This window comes from Rattus rattus, chromosome 9, assembly GCF_011064425.1.
Source record: "Rattus rattus isolate New Zealand chromosome 9, Rrattus_CSIRO_v1, whole genome shotgun sequence".
In the NCBI taxonomy this organism is placed as follows: Eukaryota; Metazoa; Chordata; class Mammalia; order Rodentia; family Muridae; genus Rattus; species Rattus rattus.
This window is the reverse complement of record NC_046162.1, coordinates 51,445,607-51,463,873: the sequence shown is the minus strand read 5'-3', so window position 1 is coordinate 51,463,873 and position 18,267 is coordinate 51,445,607. Positions and strand designations below refer to the sequence as shown.

At 39.5% G+C, this 18,267-nt stretch overlaps 1 protein-coding gene and 1 pseudogene across 7 annotated transcripts in view; one reads left to right on the top strand and one right to left on the bottom strand.

Moving 5' to 3' along the window:
- Nucleotides 1-18,267, top strand: part of Spag9 (sperm associated antigen 9) — a 127,719-nt gene that overhangs the window by 71,089 nt on the left and 38,363 nt on the right. For 5 of the 7 annotated variants that reach the window (XM_032912942.1, XM_032912944.1, XM_032912941.1 and 2 more), the window contains 6 exons: nucleotides 575-674; nucleotides 3,063-3,184; nucleotides 12,231-12,288; nucleotides 13,395-13,547; nucleotides 14,417-14,468; nucleotides 17,777-17,907. In XM_032912942.1, coding sequence (XP_032768833.1) covers nucleotides 575-674; nucleotides 3,063-3,184; nucleotides 12,231-12,288; nucleotides 13,395-13,547; nucleotides 14,417-14,468; nucleotides 17,777-17,907 — 616 coding nt within the window. Of the gene's footprint in view, nucleotides 1-574; nucleotides 675-3,062; nucleotides 3,185-10,288; nucleotides 10,301-12,230; nucleotides 12,289-13,394; nucleotides 13,548-14,416; nucleotides 14,469-17,776; nucleotides 17,908-18,267 lie in introns of all 7 variants that reach the window. The other 2 variants (XM_032912943.1, XM_032912945.1) reach the window with 1 other exon arrangement.
- Nucleotides 6,746-8,704, bottom strand: LOC116909053 (annotated as a pseudogene).

The window sequence follows — 18,267 nt, the reverse complement described above, 5'->3', positions numbered from 1 at the left end:
TAATATGATGGGCTATTGTGTTCCGTCCCCTTATGTAGGTTTGTTTGCTTATGATAGGGTGTCAGTATGTTGTAGCATTAATTAAGCTCCTTATGCCTTAGCTGACTATCTGGGACTATAGGCATGTCAACCATGGCAGTGCCACGCACATTCATTACTTTTTTAGATAGTATCACGTATCGTAGGCTGGCCTCAAGCTCACTAAGTTGCCACATGTGACCTTCAGCTCCTGAACCTCTTGCCTCTACTTCCCAACTTCCCATGTGCTGAGACTGCAGGCAATACTTTATCCTGAGCAGTTAGCATCCCCCTTCAGCAAGGATGGAATCAATCCTGTGGTACGTTGTACTGTGTGTCCCACAAATACAAATGAAAGCACAGGTTGTGGTTACTTACTAGTTCTGGACATTGGCTGTTAACTCAGTGTGAGACATTGTCTGACCTCATATTTCCTAGAACATAGCCTTGAGAGTTTCCAAAAATGTCCATTCAGTAGCTGCTTTAAAACCTTAAAAGAAGTTTTCATAAATACATGTAATATATATGCATTTATTTCATCATATTCTACCCTTAGATTCTGCCGAAAATGAAGAGAAATCAGAAGTTCAGGCAATCATTGAATCCACTCCCGAACTGGATATGGACAAAGACCTCAGTGGATATAAAGGTTCAAGGTACCGAAAATACCACATTCCATGATTATCTTTCTTTTTCTCATTCTCATTAACACTCTGATCATCTTTATGAGTAAACAAGATCAGTTTATGTTGTGCTAGAGAAATACTGTTAATGGAATTCAGGTTTTGTTAACCTTAGAATTTGTGCATTGCTTGTATTTTAAATTTCTGGAGGAAGTTCATGTGGCAGGATCAGGGATTGAGACATAAGGGCGGGTGGGGATCTTGTCTGTGTTGCTGCCACAGTAGCTATACTGCACCATGTAGATGAAGAAGAGAGGCTTCTTCTCTCAGAAGTCTCAAGCTAGACAGTTCAAGATCAAGGCCCTGGCTGGTTCATTTGTCCAGTGTGGGCTATTCTTTATTTCTAAGATAAATGCCTTCTTGCTGGACCGTTTGGAGGAGAGGGTATAGTATCCTTTCAGGGTAGAAGGCAGAAGAACAAACTCACTTATTGCTGTATGAGAAGTGTCTCTTCCAAAGGACCTTACCCTAGTCTCACAAGGGAGGAGCCCTTACCGACCTTTCACCCACATAGAACCCACCTACCATTTAATGGTCACCTGGCTCTGGAGGAGACGCAGTCACTCGGTAGGAGATGAGGAAGGAAGGAGGCAGAACTACCCCTGCAGCCTGAGGAAACCAAGAGGAGGGTGGAGGAAGTAAAAATATTCTATTTAGAAGTAGAATGATCTCATTACTAGGGAATTTAGTCTCATTTTATGTGGGAAGCTTGTTTAATGATAACTAGGCATTGTTTTAATCAAGGTAATCAAAATATATTGATTAGAATTGAGCTTTGAGGGGTTGGGGATTTAGCTCAGTGGTAGAGCACTTGCCTAGCAAGCACAAGGCCCTGGGTTCGGTCCCCAGCTCCGAAAAAAAAAAAAAAAGAAAAAAAAAAGAATTGAGCTTTGAGTTTCCTTGGCAGATTTACCTTCAATGAATAATGGTTATAAGCACGTGGCATTTATTAATCCCTACTGAGTACTAAGTAGTCAGTAATGAAGTAATGGTAAAATACTTGGTCCCCAGGATAAGCGTAACCTCTAGCAGAGTAAGACTTATATGGGTTCAAATCTTGCTTCTCTATTCTTTTCTATTACAGCAAGGCTAGAGATTACATCTGGCGACATCCATCTTTTCATTCTCTAAATTTCATTATATCTTAATTTTAGTTCAATTAGAATTTATTAGTGACATTAGTAGGCCTACACAAGTATTCAAACTTAGCCATAAATTTTCTTTTGATGCTTTGTGTTTTCCTGGATTTGGTGAAATCTTAAGTCATTAAATTTGTTTCCTTTTTATAGTGTTCTATACACTTACCACTAAAATTAACAGACACCAAATTTCCTCAGTGTAAGATCCTCAGTATGACCAGACCCCAAATCTAGCTATTTTCAGAACTCTGCCCTTGGCCTTCTAGTTCCTTTCTCATGTAGACTGTGGTGTGTACCTAGTTCTGCTGTTTCAGGTCTTCCCTACAAAAGAACAGGACAACAAGGCTCTTAATTACATTCTGGGACAGGCTCTCTGGAGTGTCCTAAAAGCAGAGTCCCAAGTACAGTGGCTTTGAATCTTTTAATCAGTTTTAGGAGAGGAACAAAGAGATCCAGGGAGCCCCCAAAACCTTCTTTGTAGTCCTGAAGTGAGATCACAGTTTAAATAGAGGGACAAGTGTGGTCTGGCCCACCATAGACTATCTGGGCTTCAGTTTCATCCTTTAAGGTGGTTAGACCTATGTGAAATCTCTTTCAGGAAAACAAGTTGCCCCTCTGCTGATATCTCTTCCTTTTCCCAGCATGAGATTCCTGTGAAAATTCCTATTCCTCTGAGTCTGTTGTTTCAGTAGTCTGATAGTCAGGTTGGGAGACAGAGTGTCTCTTTAGAGTGTGCTCATTCTTGTCAAATTGGTTACACAGCCTGTCCCTGGAGGATCAGAAGTCCAACCACATAGCAATTTTGGGGACAACCTGAGTGACATGAAACCCTGTCTTTAAAATAAAATAACAAAAGATCCTGGATTCTGAAACAAGATCACCCTAGTTTCAATTCTTACTTTTTCATCTAATTGCTGAATGATTCTTGTCAAGTTCCTTAAGCTCTTCAGTTTCCATATTTCTAAAACTGGGCATCTGCTTTGTGGGGTAGCTGTGTATGCTACAGACCAGGTAGCTGCCAGGACTTCACAGAAGAAGCATAATTCTCTGTACTCTCTGTGGAAAATCCTTGGAAAACCACTGAGAAATCATTATTGATATTTTATAGTAAATGGAAATTGTTAAGTAAGAAATTACTATGCTGCATAATTATTTCATTAAAATATAATGTCAGAAAGTCTTTGTAAATTGTTGATTTGCTTTTATTGTTTTTGTTTCCTAGCACGCCCACCAAAGGCATAGAGAACAAAGCTTTCGATCGCAATACAGAGTCTCTCTTTGAAGAACTGTCTTCAGCTGGCTCAGGCCTTATTGGAGATGTGGATGAAGGAGCAGATTTACTAGGTATGACAGCTCCTCCAGAGAAGTACTATGCTGTTTAAAAATAGATCTCATTAATGACTTGATTGACAAATCATTTAAAATGTCCCCGACTGCCTGATGGTACAAGGTTATTATACTTTAGGAATTACTTAGAACATATTATTTGATATCATAAAGGTTTTAATGAAAAGTATCTATATATATGGAAATATCAAAAATGAATTTATATTTAAATTTATATTTTTAATTCAGTTTATTGAATTGCTATATTCTAAGAATAGATATTACACATAAGGAACACAGTGCAGAGAGTGTGTGTGTGTGTGTGTGTATGTATGTGTGTGCCCATGTCCATGATTGGTAGGCAGATAGTTACTGGCTTATATAAATCTTATTGGTTTGTGTTGACCTTAATTAAGCAATTATAACACTTAAAATTTATAATTTACCTCTGTGGAAAATATAGACATTTTAAAGTTTGTGTTGAATTGGGGTTATATTCCAATTTTTAGCCACTGCTGCTGTATTGTTCCCTTCTCCAAGAAACAAAAACACACAAAGCAAAATTTGTGTCATTGAGCACATACCAAGCCTGGGGTGGAGGTGGGGAACTGGGTTTAACTGTATTCAACTCTTTCTGGGTGATCTTCAGCAAACTGATCAGCCCTTTTGTCTGCCATGTCATTTTATTGCATTTAAAAGAAGTGGTTCGCCTCTCTTCCAGGGTCTGCTAGATAGGTCAGTGGAGCAAAGCAGCTAGCCTCTTCTGTGTATCCGTCAAGTTTGACTGAAACAGCCTTCCTTTGCTGGGTGTGGTGGTGCACCCTTGCCTTTAATTTGTGCCCTTGGAGGCGGAGGCAGACAGGTCTTTGTGAAGCTATCTGGTCTACAAGTCAGCCAGGACAGCCAAAGCTGCTATACAGAAACCATGTCTCAAAAAACAAAACAAACAAATAAACAAGAAGAAAAAGAGAGAAAAGAAAAAAAGAAAGAAAAACAGGAAAAAACCCTGGCCTCCTCTACATCTTATTTGTTTACTTGCTGTCTCTGATGGCACGTACTCAACATTACTGGAGTCAGATAGTTTCTAAAAAATATGATATGGTACGCAAATATGTAAAATAATCAACACTGGCCCCATAAATTAAAATTTTCCAAACTGTTCTCTTAAGGTTGCTTTCAGTAGGAATTCTGTGATTCTAGTTCATGGGAATTAGTTTTCACACCTTCCTTGTAGTTGAAGTCAGTGTAGAAATTGAAAGCCATAGACTCTTCAGCAACAATGCTTAAGGTTCCTTTACTGTCATTATTCTCAGTGACTGCACTGTTCTCAAAAATCTATGCTTCTTGGTATCATTAATATGCTACAGAGTGAATTGATTACATTAATTTATGGTACATTTATTGATTGCCAATTATGTGCTTGACATTGTGAAGATTTTGTTTGTTTTCATTTTAAATTATAAGTTTAGCCAGGCTTAGTAGCACATACTTCTAATTCCAGCCCTCAGAGTGTAGAGAGAGGTGAAGTGTGAAAGGCCAGCCTGGGCACCATAGAAGACCCTCCTTCAGAAAGTTAAAAGCAGTGTGATAGTGTCTGCCTTTAATCCTGATACCCAGGAGGCAGAAGTAGGGGGATCTCTGTGAGTTGAAGGTCGGCCTGCATGACGTAGTTCTAGACTAGCAGAGGTCTATAGAGCCCCAGTGTGTACCAGTCTACACAACTTCCACAGGATCGGATGCCCTCTTCTGGCCCCATGGGCATTAACCGCACACAGACATGCATGCAGGCAGAATACCTGAACAATAATAACGGTGATGATGATACCTAAACCATGCCTCCCCTCCCACATAAAAGTCCTGTTAAACGTATACCTAGTAACTGAGATTCAACTGTTTATAGTTAAACATGGATTCCCACCTTTAAAATCTTAGGAAAACTTTAGATGAATTAAATGAATTCGTTTTCCGAGGAAGACTCAGAAAGAATAGTTCTTGAGGAAACTTTATATTTAAGCTTATACCTTTGTTTTCAGTCTCACTCGGGAAAGCTCTTTGAAAGTTTGGCTGATTGGGGTGGCAAGATGGCTCAGTGAGCAGAGACACTCAGCACCAAGCTTGCCGTCTTGAGTTTAATTTCAGGACTCATATGATGGAAGGAGAGAATGGACTTCTGCAAGGTGTCATCTGGCTTCGCTGGCACACCATGGCATGCACTTGTGCACACACACAATAAAAATGTAATAAAAAGTTGATTGACTTAGAAAACTTGACTCCCCAGCAAATTTAAGGATGAATTCAAAATATGCTAGGAAGTATTTAAAATTTATTTTAAAAATTCATATTGAAATTTATGCATAATAAAATTCATTGTATTTTGAGTACAAGCCTTTTTTATAATTTCCTAAAACCTTTTATTTTTGAAAGTTTCATATATATATATATATATATATATATATATATATATATATATATATGAAATATTTTGACAACATCCACTTCATTGCCCTTCCTCGTGTCCCCTCTCCTTTCAGCTGAAACCCTTCTTTCTAAGAAGCTCCTCTTTCACTGTCGATGTCTTTTGCGAGTTTCTTGTCTGAGCATGGGCTACTTTTCAGTAGGTATACTGCTGACAAAAAAATGATTCCCCGTTCCCAGCAACCATTATCAGCTAATAGTCCTGGGGTACAGTCTCCTGCCTGTGCTCTCTCATGAGGAAACACTGCCTATGGTTATGAAGGTCTTAGGCAACCACAGCTGTAGTGAGTTCATAAGTGAAATGGCGAGGTGAGGCGAGGCCAGGAAGCATCTCTTTGCAGCAGATCACCTTGTCCTCCAGCTCTTCCCTTCTTGCCATCCTCTTCCTCCTTGTTCCCAGCATCGGGGGGTGATAGAGATGTTCCAGTTAGGGCTGAACTCCACCGTTGCTTACTCTGACTCTGACAGTTAGGATCCTTCCCTCCTGCACGCTTAGATATCGACTTCCCTTTTAAGGTCCAGTGAATTCTGAGCCCGGACATCTTCCTTCTGGAAGTCGCCTTTGTCAAGTATTCATTTGAGGCTCTGATCCATCATTGCAAGGAGGTCACAGTGGCAAGAGCTTGAGGCCACACTCAGTAAACAGGAGATAAATGCATGCTTACTGAGCACAACATCTTAAGTTTTGACTTAAAATTATCAAACAGCCACCAGAATCACTTATCACTGTCCCTCCTGCTGCCTTGGGTGAAGTACCCAGCAGGATAATTGGTATAACGTTTTGGATAGTAAACTGAGTGACTGAGAGCCGGGGTTGGAGTTCAGTCAGTAGAGTGCTTCCCTGGCACACAAGAAGCCCTGGGCTCAGTCCCTGCACTACTAAACCAGTCGTAGTAGCACACATAATCCCAGCACTTGGGAGGTAAAGACAGGATGATCAAAGTTCGTTTGTCTTAGGATACATGAAATCCCACCTAAGAACATGGTTAAACGGTGTGTGTGCAGTCCAAGGATGCTAATACAGCTCACACAGCAGGGTGTATTTGTGTGACACAAGCCTCTAATTCTTCCGTCTGGGTCAGTGAGCAAGTGCACATCTGCGTCTTTTTTTTTTTTTTTTTAAAGTATAACTTCAGTTTTATTTTTCCATGGTATTTTTCTTTCTGCCTTCATGAAATCACCTCTTTACATGGGATTTGGTGGAGGTCGTGGTGCAGCGCCAGCAGGTCTGAATTGTGATGGGGTGTTCAGTCCTTCCGGGCCTCACGAGATGGATTCCTGATGACCATGCTATGAATGGCACAGCTCTCACAGTAGTGCAGCTTGACATAGAGCTTGGGAAGCACGTAAGCGTCAAAGACGCTTGCTTCAGATATGTCCCTGACTGCAGCGGCTTCTACAATGTTCCGGATGACAAGCTTCTTAATGGCCTTATCCTAGGGCACGCACCGGGCGCAGTTCGTGCAGTGAATTGGCTGCACATGGCCGAGGCCCTTTTTGGCACGACCATTGTTTCTCCTTTTTTTGGTCGTATTGGAGCCAAGACTCGAAAGCTGTGTCTTTATATCATACTCATTTTGCTAGGTTTTGCTCTCAAGTTTTTGTTTTAGAATGAAGTTTCCTTTCATCACTGTACATATGTTCATCATGCAGATAACCCTTCTTAGCATTTTAATAACTGAATAAGACGATCTCAATCATTTTCCTTCCCCTTTTTGTTTTGTTTAGCTTTTGGTTTTTGTTTTTTAAAAAATATTTATTATGTATATATCATACTGCTTTCTGCCTGCATGTATGCCTGCAGGCCAGAAGAGGGCACTAGGTCTGATTACAGATGGTTGTGAGCCACCATGTGGTTGCTGGGAATTGAACTCAGAACTTCCGAAAGAGCAGACAGTGCTCTGAGCCATCTCTCCAGCCCTGTGTTTTTGTTTTTGAGACAGGGTTTCTCTGTGTATCCCTGGCTGTCCTAGAACTCACGCTATAAACCAGGCTGGCCTTGAACTCAGAGATGCATGCCTCTGCTGGAATTAAAGGCATATGCCATCACCACCTGGCTTTGTTTTCCTTTCTTTTTATTCTTATTCTTTAACCTTGTTATTTTGGATGAACCTTTTTTTTTTTTTAAAGATTTATTCATTTATTATATATAAGTACACTGTAGTTGTCTTCAGATACACTAGAAGAGGGCATCGGATCTCTCTACAGATGGTTGTGAGCCACCATGTGGTTGCTGGGAATTGAACTCATGACCTCTGGAAGAGCAGTCGGGTGCTCTTAACCACTGAGCCATCTCTCCAGCCCTGGATGAACCTTTTTAAAATTAACTGCTCTCTATTACTTGGAAATCATACACTTGGTTATCCATCTTCCTTCTCTTTATTCATTTGGAGTTTTCAACCTCACTGTCTTTTACTAAGAGCATCCGTCCACCCCAAATCTGGCTATCTTTAGATATTGGAATCCCTTAGCTTCAGCCTCTGACTGCTGGGGCTGCAGGTGTGCATCACCCTGCCCAGCTGTAGGTCCTTTCCTTTTCTCTATTTAGATTTATTCATTTTATACGTGCGAGTACACTATTATCTTCAGAAAGAGGGCATCAGATCCCATTACAGATGGTTGCAAGCCCCCATGTGGGTGCTGGGGATTTAATTCAGCAGTTAAGAGCTGAGCAATCTTCCCAGCACAGATTCCTTCCTTTTTGCTTTTATTTTATTTTTATTTAAAGTAAAACAAGGCAGGTTTATTGGGAAGCTGTTCACAGGTGAGTTCAATGGCTCCAAGAACGGGCCAGAGAAGTCACCATAGAGGTTGGGAGTCAGGGAGTACTTGCAGAGAGAGAAGAGGTGGAAAAGAGAGAGCAGAGAGAGTCATTCCTTCCTTTTTAAAAGTAGAAACTATTTTCTGCAAATCCAGAAGCTGCCTGTTACTCACCGTCCTCCAGTTCTTGTCCTCTTTTCTATTTCTGTATGAGACATACCTGTTGTGTGCTACAAACTGTTCTAGATAATTGTCACAGCAGAGCAGCAAACAGACTTCTGCAGTCTCCTCCACACCTGCCATGTTTCTGGTCTCTGATTTGCTGTGCCCCAGGGCTTCTTCTGTTATGTCACATGACTTCTAAAAAGCTGTTGCCTTAAGCCCTCCTTGTTGGGTTTCCGTACGTTCAGACTTGATTCCATCCGTCTTTGCCTTTGCTGCGCTTCCTCTGCTCTTCTTTCACGTGTCCGTAGGTTTGCTTGGGGTGGTTTTTTGTAGGGAGGGGGGAAGTGGTGGTGAAGTGATGTATTTACTCTTGTTTGTAGCTTTTTTGAGATATGTACATGCATATGCATATACATTAATTTTATGTTCATTGGTGTCTTGCTTGCATGTTTGTCTCTGTGTGAGGGCTCCATCCCAGATCAGTCCAGGGCTCTAGACTTTTATTTCTAAACTGACTGCCCCTTAGATGTGATAAGTCACCTGGGGAGGGGGCGGAGAAAGAAAGAGCGTGCACGCAGAGTTCAGACATCCCTGCATATATTTGCCTGCATCTGATCTGCAGTTTATTTAATCACCTCCATTGTCTGCTCCCTCCCTGAGACCCTCCATCTTGTAATACTTCTATCTCAGTGAGTGAACATCTTTGCCGTCATTGAACTGTCCATCTTAGAGCTAACTTTTCCCTCACAGCCAGGCTCAGGTCCTATTTGTCCCACCTCCTAAATATTTGCATATATTCATCCTTCTTGCCTCTGCTTAATTGACACATCCTCCAACATTTTTTCTTTGATTCCCCGATTAAAGCATAATCGTCCTTGAAGTGTGTGCTATTTCTCGTGCTTCCCTGTTCTCTGTGTACCACTCTCCCTGAAGTTCACTGTGTCTGGCACAGCTGTGCCCTTCTCCCTGCTGTTGGACATTTAGCACAGAACAACATTTAAGTGAACGAGTGGGATTGTGAAATAGTCCTAACAGTGTTGCTTCACTTGAAAATCTGTGATTTACCTTTTGAATAGAATTCTTTAACAGAAGGATTTTTAAAGAGTGTGCACCTTTATAGGAATGTATACTTGCAGGTAAATGACACAAGCATTCTCACGGGATTGCAGATAACTCAGATGTCATATGTGTATGTCCTTCTATGGACCTAACTTAGCAATTTTAAGTAAAAACTGCAGAATAGGGTATTTTTCTTGGTTTTTGCTTATTTTTTTATAGGCAAAATTTATGTATACTTTATTTAGACTTTAAATCTTGAATAGAGATAAGTCACTTCAAGTTGTATTTTTCTTATTATTACTTTTACTGGTACACTTCAAAATAATAATTTTGGATAATCTTGCTTATACACTGCATTTTAAGAGAATCTTCATTGTGGGTTCGGTCCCCAGCTCGAAAAAAGAACCAAAAAAAAAAAAAAAAAAGAGACTCTTCATTGAGTGTGTATAAGTTTAACTTTTGCAATTATAAGATATGTTCTCAGGAATACCCAATTTTCCCTTTATAATATTTATACTTTTATATATAGTTGATGTTTTTCTATATTGATTCAATTTTTTAGCCAGATCTTTCTCATTTTAAAGTAAATTGGTTTAATTCTTGCTTTCTGAAAACAATCTAATTGAGTTTCTTGTTCATTTTTCTCTTGGGCTGCTAACCCAGGGGAATATTCTGGTGTGTATGTCTTTAAATACTTTCCTGTCACTGCTTCTCACGCTAGGTGCTCTTGGCCGCTGCTCTCATTTGATGCTCTCTCACCAGTTTTGGTTTTTTGGTTTTTGTTTCCTGCCTGACTATTTTTCTTTGCATATATTTTTAGCTTTTATGCTGCTCTAAATGTTTCAGAGTTTCTTACAGTTGTTACATAAGCATTTTGAGTGAGCCTGAACTCCATTTCATCTGTCTCTGCACCTTTACTAAAGAGTTAGCACTAGTGTTAAGGAAAATATCTTGGCACCATTTGGAGACAGAATTTGGAAGCTTTCAGGTTCACCACCCAACTTTGTGGTGAATACAAGATGATTGAATGTGCTATTTGTGATGCTTGAGAATATTTGAAAAATTGTAATGCAGAATCCATATGTCAGCATTAAACTTTTTTAACATTCCCAATTGGTTTTGTTTTAAATAATTTAAAAATTATTAAGAATATTAACCTTATAAACTTCTTTTTTTCCTTTTTTTTTTTTTTTTTTTTTTTTTTTTTTTTTTTTTTTTTTTTTGGCTTTTCAGGACAGGTTGTGTAGCCCTAGCTGTCCTGGAACTCACTGTAGACCAGCATGCCCTCACACTTAGAGATCTGCCTGCCTCTGTCTCTTGAGTGGGATTAAAGGTGTGCACCGCCAGTGCCCAACATAATATTAACTTTAGAATAGTCTTTTTGTTTGCCTGAGTCAGAGCTATTGCTTCTCCTAATTGTGTCATCTGAGTTAGTAGGGTGTCCTTGGTTTTGTTCTGCTGCGGATGTTTGCTTTTGGTTTTGGGTTTTTTCTTTCTTTTCGGGTTTTCTTTTTTGCAGGGGTGGGGGGGCATGTTTTGTCTCCACTATTCTCCACAAACTGTTTTTTTCTTCCATCTTTTATGAAAAGCAAATGGCTTTATTTTTTTAAAAGATGAATGTTGGATCTTACATTAAAAACATATATCTTATACTATTGATTAAACATTAGCACACTTTATAAAATGGTAACTAAAAATTATTATTTTATGTGTGGCATTTTGTAGTGTTGCCTTGGAGTTTTCATTGTAATTAAATTCAATTTATTGTGAGGGAGAATTGGTGAAGCATTTTAAGTGTATCAGATAGCATCCTTGTGAGGGAAGGAGATCATCTTTAGCTCTGCCTTTTGCACATCATAATGCATTGAGTCATAACATTGTGAGTCCAGATGTTTTTCTATCATGCATAGAGCTTTAGAGATTAATAATATGTTTTCATGCTGTTTCTTACATAAAACATTTCTTGTTCTTTGTTTTGCTTTACATGGAATGCATGGGCTTTAAGACCATAGTTTCTTTGGTAAGGTTTCATCTGCATTGGGGTCTGTCTTCAGCCTTACATCTGCTTGTCTTCTGTTAGTCTTCTAGATAAGTGTTAGGCGAAGCCTACAATAGCACCTATGATTTAGGAATAATTTTGAGCCTTATCAATGTTCATTTTTCCCTAAATAATAATACTTCTTAAGGCTATTTGGCAGAAAAGTCTTGATCCTCCTGAAATGCTATCTATGAAAAACAAAATGTCTGTAAAGAATTGGCCAAGAAGAGCTGGGGATCATGGCTTGCATTTGCAGCACCAGCTGTTGGGAAGTTGAGGAAAGAAGAGCATTGAGCAGAGGAAACCAAGACAGTCTGAGCAGTGTAGCAGAGCAAGCAAGATCCACCTAGAAAGCACACGGCAGCAAAGAGATTTAGCTAATAAAATCCTCAGCTGTGGTCTGGGATGACTAGTTACTTATAATCAATCCATTCAGTAAATATATCAAATGAAGTAGACTAAATAATTTTAAAGAAAAACCAAAAATAATAAATCTTAGAGGACCATAGCTTATTTGTAATCTTTGATAAATTTCTTTTCAAAGTTTCTATCATTTTCTTGTGATAGGAATGGGCCGTGAAGTGGAGAATCTTATACTAGAGAACACACAGCTGCTGGAAACCAAGTAAGTATGGAAGCTCACATGGACTCCGGATTGCCTCTGTCCCTGTCAGCACTTTCCACTGATCTGACCCGGCACTGCGCTCTCCCTACTCCCCTTTTGTTCTCTTCCCCGCACTGTGCGTGCGTGCGTGCGTGCGTACACAGACACGTGGGGCTTCATGCCGATGGGTTTTATCACTCTGGTATTTCTGTAAAAATGTAGTTTTTCTTTCTTTTCCACCACACAGGTATCAATATTCTGGATGTATCACGCACCTCTTTTTTCCTCTAAGATGTGCCATTTTCTTATTTTCTTAGCTTTGGGTTTTTTACATTTTTACCTGAATGTTTTGGCTTCTATCCTGCCAATCTGTAGAGCACACCTTCATAGCTTTATATTTTAATATTTATATTTAAGTTTTATGTCTTAAGGCCCTCAAATGGCATGTTGGGGTACTATTTAAGAGGACAGGTCCTTTGTCATATGAAGATACCGTGTAAGGAACACTTGTCAGTTTGCTGTAATTTGGAACAATCGTGCCTATCCACAGCATAGCACTACCTGTAGATGAGCTCAGACCCAACATACTGGAATGTACTGTATCTCATACTTTTTCTTTTCAGCTCATTTCTAATTTAAACTACATTTTCAGGAGTTATTAACGGCAGCAACAAGGAGAATTTGACTGTATTATTGAGTAATACACTTCCTGAAACTTCAGTACTAGTAGCCTTAGAAAGCTGGGTTTTGTTTTGTTTGTTTTTATTTTTCAACACTGGATTATTCTGTGTCTGGCTGTCCTGGAACTTACTAGTTCCTGGACCAGGCTAGCCTCAAACTCAGTGATAGACCTGCATCTGCCTCCCAAGTGCTAGAATTAAAGGTGTGTACCACTGCAGCCTGACTAGAAAGCTGGTTTTTAAGTTTAATTCCTCTTAATGCTGATTTTATTTATTGGTGGTATGTCTTGTATTATTAGGTTGGCAAGTATGAAGAACAAACATTAAACTCTTACTTTATGGCCTTTGTCTGTGAGGACATTAGGAAGAATGTATTGTAGTGCACAGTTCAGTTTTAGGATTTGGAAGGGCGTTTGTAATGATGCACTTGAAATATGTGTTTTTTAGAAATGCTTTGAATGTAGTGAAGAATGACTTAATAGCAAAAGTGGATGAGCTGACCTGTGAGAAGGATGTGCTTCAGGGAGAGCTGGAAGCTGTGAAACAAGCCAAGCTGAAGCTAGAGGAAAAGAACAGAGAACTGGAGGAGGAGCTCAGGAAGTAAGTCTCAACAGTGTTGGAAGCCAGGCTGTCCAGCCTGACAGACACTACAGCGTGAGGCTGCCATCCTCATGTATGGGACTCTGGTCATAGCCGCCCTGCAACACACGCCCGCTCTGAACTAAACACCTTGCCAGGGTGCCACACAATTACAGGAATAACCTGAGACTGAGACCTTCAGCACACTCCAACCAGGAAGGGCCATGAGCTCCCTGAAGAGCGTAAAGGGTCTGCCACGAGCTGGCTTCTCTGTTTACCACTCTCTTAACCAAAAGGTCCTGTTTTATGTTTTGTTGTTTTCTTTTTCTTTCTCCTATCCATCTTGGTGTCAAAAGTTATAACTGGGCTGGAGAGATGCCTCAGCAGTTAAGAGTACTTCCTTGCTTACTCTTCCAGAGGACCAGAGATTACCCACAGTAGGCAGTTTTCTCAATTGCCTATAACTCCAGCTTCAGGGATCTATACCACCCTTTTTGACCTGCTCACACACAGATATACACAAATCTTTAAAACACAAACAAAAAAAACCTTAAAATCTTCAATTTAAAAAAAACGTGTTATTTTTCTCCATCTAGCTTGCTTTTGTTGTTGCTTCTGATCTTGAGACAGTCTTAGATGACATAGACTGGCTTCTAATTCACTGTGTGTAGCAGAGGATAGCTCTGAACACCTGTCCTCTGTCTTCAGCCTCTCGAGAAGTGATAACATTTTTCCAAGTTGAAGGCAGCTGTTTGCTACCCTTTGGACAAAAGAAAAGTAATCTTTTAGTGGCAAATAAAACTCTTTGCCTATTCTTTCATTATTTTTGAAGATGAGTTCAATTGTAATAATATTGTTTTTGGGGTTTTTTTGTTTTTTTTTTCCACTAGAGCTCGTGCAGAAGCTGAAGATGCAAGGCAAAAAGCAAAAGATGATGACGATGTAAGTTTATGGTTGGGAACAGCTTTTTGATATTTTGGGAGTACCTTACTAATATTTAATATTTATATAAACAAATTATAAATATATTATTTTAAATGAAATATAGTTATATATAAAGATATAAAATAATAGATGGATAGATAGGTAGATAGATGGATAGATGCCTTTAAAAGAAGACAAGTTTCTGGGTCATGAGTAAGCTGGCCCATGCTTCCATATGGTATCCACATGCTGTATTTTCTAGTGCTACATGCTCACTTTTTCTCAGTAGTTCAGTTCTCTGACGTGTGTTAGCATGCTATTGTATTTGATTTTTATAAGATAAGGTTTTGTTAGATAGCCCAGACAAGCCACATACACATTAATTAACTAATTAATTAATTTTATGGGTTTCATCTGCCTGTTTGTGTGCCACATGTATGCCTGGTTATTTATTAATAAAACAATTAATAAATTATTTAGATGGGCTTGCAAGATGGCTCAGCATGTAAAGGTGCCATTTTACCAAGCCTGATGACCTGAGTTCATTCCCTGGGACCACATAGTAGAAAGAGAGAACATTTTCCCACAAGTTATCTTTTGGCCTCCACATGTGTGTTTTGAAATGCATGCATCCAGACACATACATAAATATATATCACACACAAAACACATAGACAAGCTAAGTAATAAATGTAAATGTAAGTTTAGAAAAGCCTAGAATACTGCCAAATATATCCCCCACCCCAGAGGAAGTCATGACCCTTTATCATTTATTTAAGTAAAAAAAAAATCCATCATGTAAATATGCACACATTGTTCTTTTGTTGTTGTTGTTGTTTTGTTTTTTGTTTTTTTCCCATTGTTGTAATTATCATGAACAGTCACCTTTCCTCAGACTACAATCAGTCACCTCAAAGCGTCTCACTTGAGTGGTTGTCTTCATTGGGCTGGTCTGTGGGCATGGCTGTGAGGGGTTGTCTAAACTGCCAGTGGATAAAGGGGAGCCAAGCCTTCTGGGGCTGGCGCCATCCCTATGCTTACCAAGCACGGGCCAGAGAACAAGCTGGCAAGGAGCATTCCTCCATGGCTTCTACTTCAACTTCTACTTAGGTTTCTTCCTTGACTTCACTTGATGGGCTTTGACCTGGAAGTATAAACTAAATTACATCTTTTCCTCCCATAAGTTACTTTTGGTCCCTGTTTTATCAGTGCATAGGAAAGAAAATAGGACACACACAGAGTTGACATCCATGCAGATCTTAGAATAGTGTATCAAGTTCATATAAATGACAGCTAAGTTTTTTTTATTCCTTCCCCAAAATGTGCACTAATACAATTATACTTGTAGCTTCCATCTGGCTTGAAACTTACTATGTAGAACAGGTTAGCCTCAAACTCATGGAGATCTCCTTGGCTTCTCTCTCCTCAGTGCTGGGATTAAAAGCCTACACCCTCATACCCAGCATCATAATATTCTCCCTCTCCCTCTCCCTCTTCCTTTCCATATATATGTATTTCTGTCTTCAGACACACCAGAAGAAGGCATCAGATCTCATTACAGATGGTTGTGAGCCACCATGTGGTTGCTGGGAATTGAACTCAGGACCTCTGGAAGGGCAGTCACTGCTATTAACCACTGGGCCATTTCTCCAGCCTCAAATCATAGTTTTTTAAAATAAATTATTAAAATGTTTGTGTTTAGAAATTAAATTTTCTTCTCTATATTATTCCTACAAAGTATGGTTCTGGTTTTGTTTCACACCACTGTTAGGGCCAGAGGGCCTGGCTCAGTGGTCGAGCACTCATGCCTGAGGCCCGGGTTCAGCCCCTCATATCACTGAGACACTATACTCCATCTTAGAGACTTGCTGTTTTGACTCAGTAGTATAGTTTGAGATTCATTTGTGTTGTAATAACTGGTGTAGTTCATTTTTAGCATCCCACTATATGAATGTGCTATCGTTTTTCTGTTTTCTTGTTAATGAATATTTAAGGTAGGTATTTCATCTTTTTCTCACAACAAACAATGCTGCTGTTAAAGGCATTTAATAAAATAGGTGTGGTGATACTCGCTTGTAATCCCAATATGTGCAAAGCCTGAGGTAGGAGGATGGCACATGGAACTGTGTGTGGAGAGGTCAGTTGTACTAGCCTGGATGGCATAGTGAGATCTGTCTAAAGCAAAAACAGCCAGGTGATGGTATGTCCCTTTAATTCCAGCACTCAATGCAGGAGGAGCTCTGACTTTGAGGCCAGTCTGTTCTACATAGGGAGTTCCAGGTCAGCCAGGGCTATGCAGTGAGAACTTGTCTTAATACCAGCACCCCCCACCCTACACCCCCCACCCCCGCAATAAAAGAAAACAAAGAAACAACAGTAACAACAAAACCCAGAACATTATAGTACAAGCCTTCTGGAATGAAGACTTGTGGATTGTTGTTGTTGTTCAGAGTATATGCCTAGTCATGAGTGGTATTACTGTGTTGGGGAATTCAGAGCTTTTGTTGTTGTTTTCTGTTTTGCTTTTTGAGACAGGATTTCTTTGTAGCTGTGGTTATTTTACAACTAACTCATAGACAAGGCTGGCCTGCTTCTGCCTCCCTAGCCCAGGTGTTCAAGGCCTGTGCAGCCCTCACTACCACCTACCACCCAGCAGAATTCAGGACTTTTGTTATTTGTGGATGACTTTTGTTTGAAGAGGCAGGCTAAATTCTGAGGCAGGAGGGCAGAGCAGGAAGACTGCTAAGGTTTGAGTGAAGCTTCTGTCTCACTGTTCCAAGGTGTCAGTATTGACCTAAGGTATACACACCTCTCTGAACAGAGCAAAGCCCTGTTATTAAACTACCTGCTTCCCCTGTGGTTTCGTTTGTTTGCTTTTACTGTTATAGTTAGGTTCTTTAGCAACTAGATAATAGGTTCACTATGTTGGCTCCTGGATATGTTATGTGGACTGGTAGTTTGAGATAAATGAGCCTTTTTGGAATTAATTATAACTATTTGCTGAATATCAATTGTAAATGTTAGAAAAAATGTTTCCAAGTAAAATTTTTGAGAGCATATTAAATCTGTTACACCTGAAACTTTTTAATTCTCAATAATTCTTTTGTATATTCAAATAGTAATATTTATATTCAGAAATTGGATTACCTACTTCTTTTCAGTCATAGATAAAAATTTGAGTGCCCGATTTTATTTTATAAGGCCATTTTAAAGTCATCGAGTTAGAAATAAAGAAATGCTTAAAAACTTGAGATTTGGTTTAAGTGTGAGTCTTAACATCAAATCACATATAAACTCCAGAGTGACCTGCCATCCTCTTATTACAGAGCGACATTCCTACCGCCCAGAGGAAGCGGTTTACCAGAGTGGAAATGGCCAGAGTTCTCATGGAGAGAAACCAGTACAAAGAGAGGCTGATGGAGCTTCAAGAAGCTGTGCGATGGACAGAGATGATCCGGTGTGTATGAGAAGTGCTCCGATGTTTCTTGCTGTTTCATTGGATGCATGTGTTTCTTCATTGCCAACCAATCCCTGACTGAGGGTTCATGCCATTTCCTTATTCAATAGGAGAAACTTTCGGTTAACATTTCTAACATTAATAACAGAACGAGACCAGAGATGTTGAGATAGTACATGACCTTAGAGGATAATCTCATAACTTGGAAGAGATAGTTGTTGTTACTTAAGAAAATGGTCCTTTTCAAAAAAAAAAAAAAAAAGGAAATAATATTCTCTCCCAGTGTCGATTTCACATGCAGTATATGGAAAATATATTTAGTATTTTCCTATTAAATATACTTATTTGACTGTCCCCTCT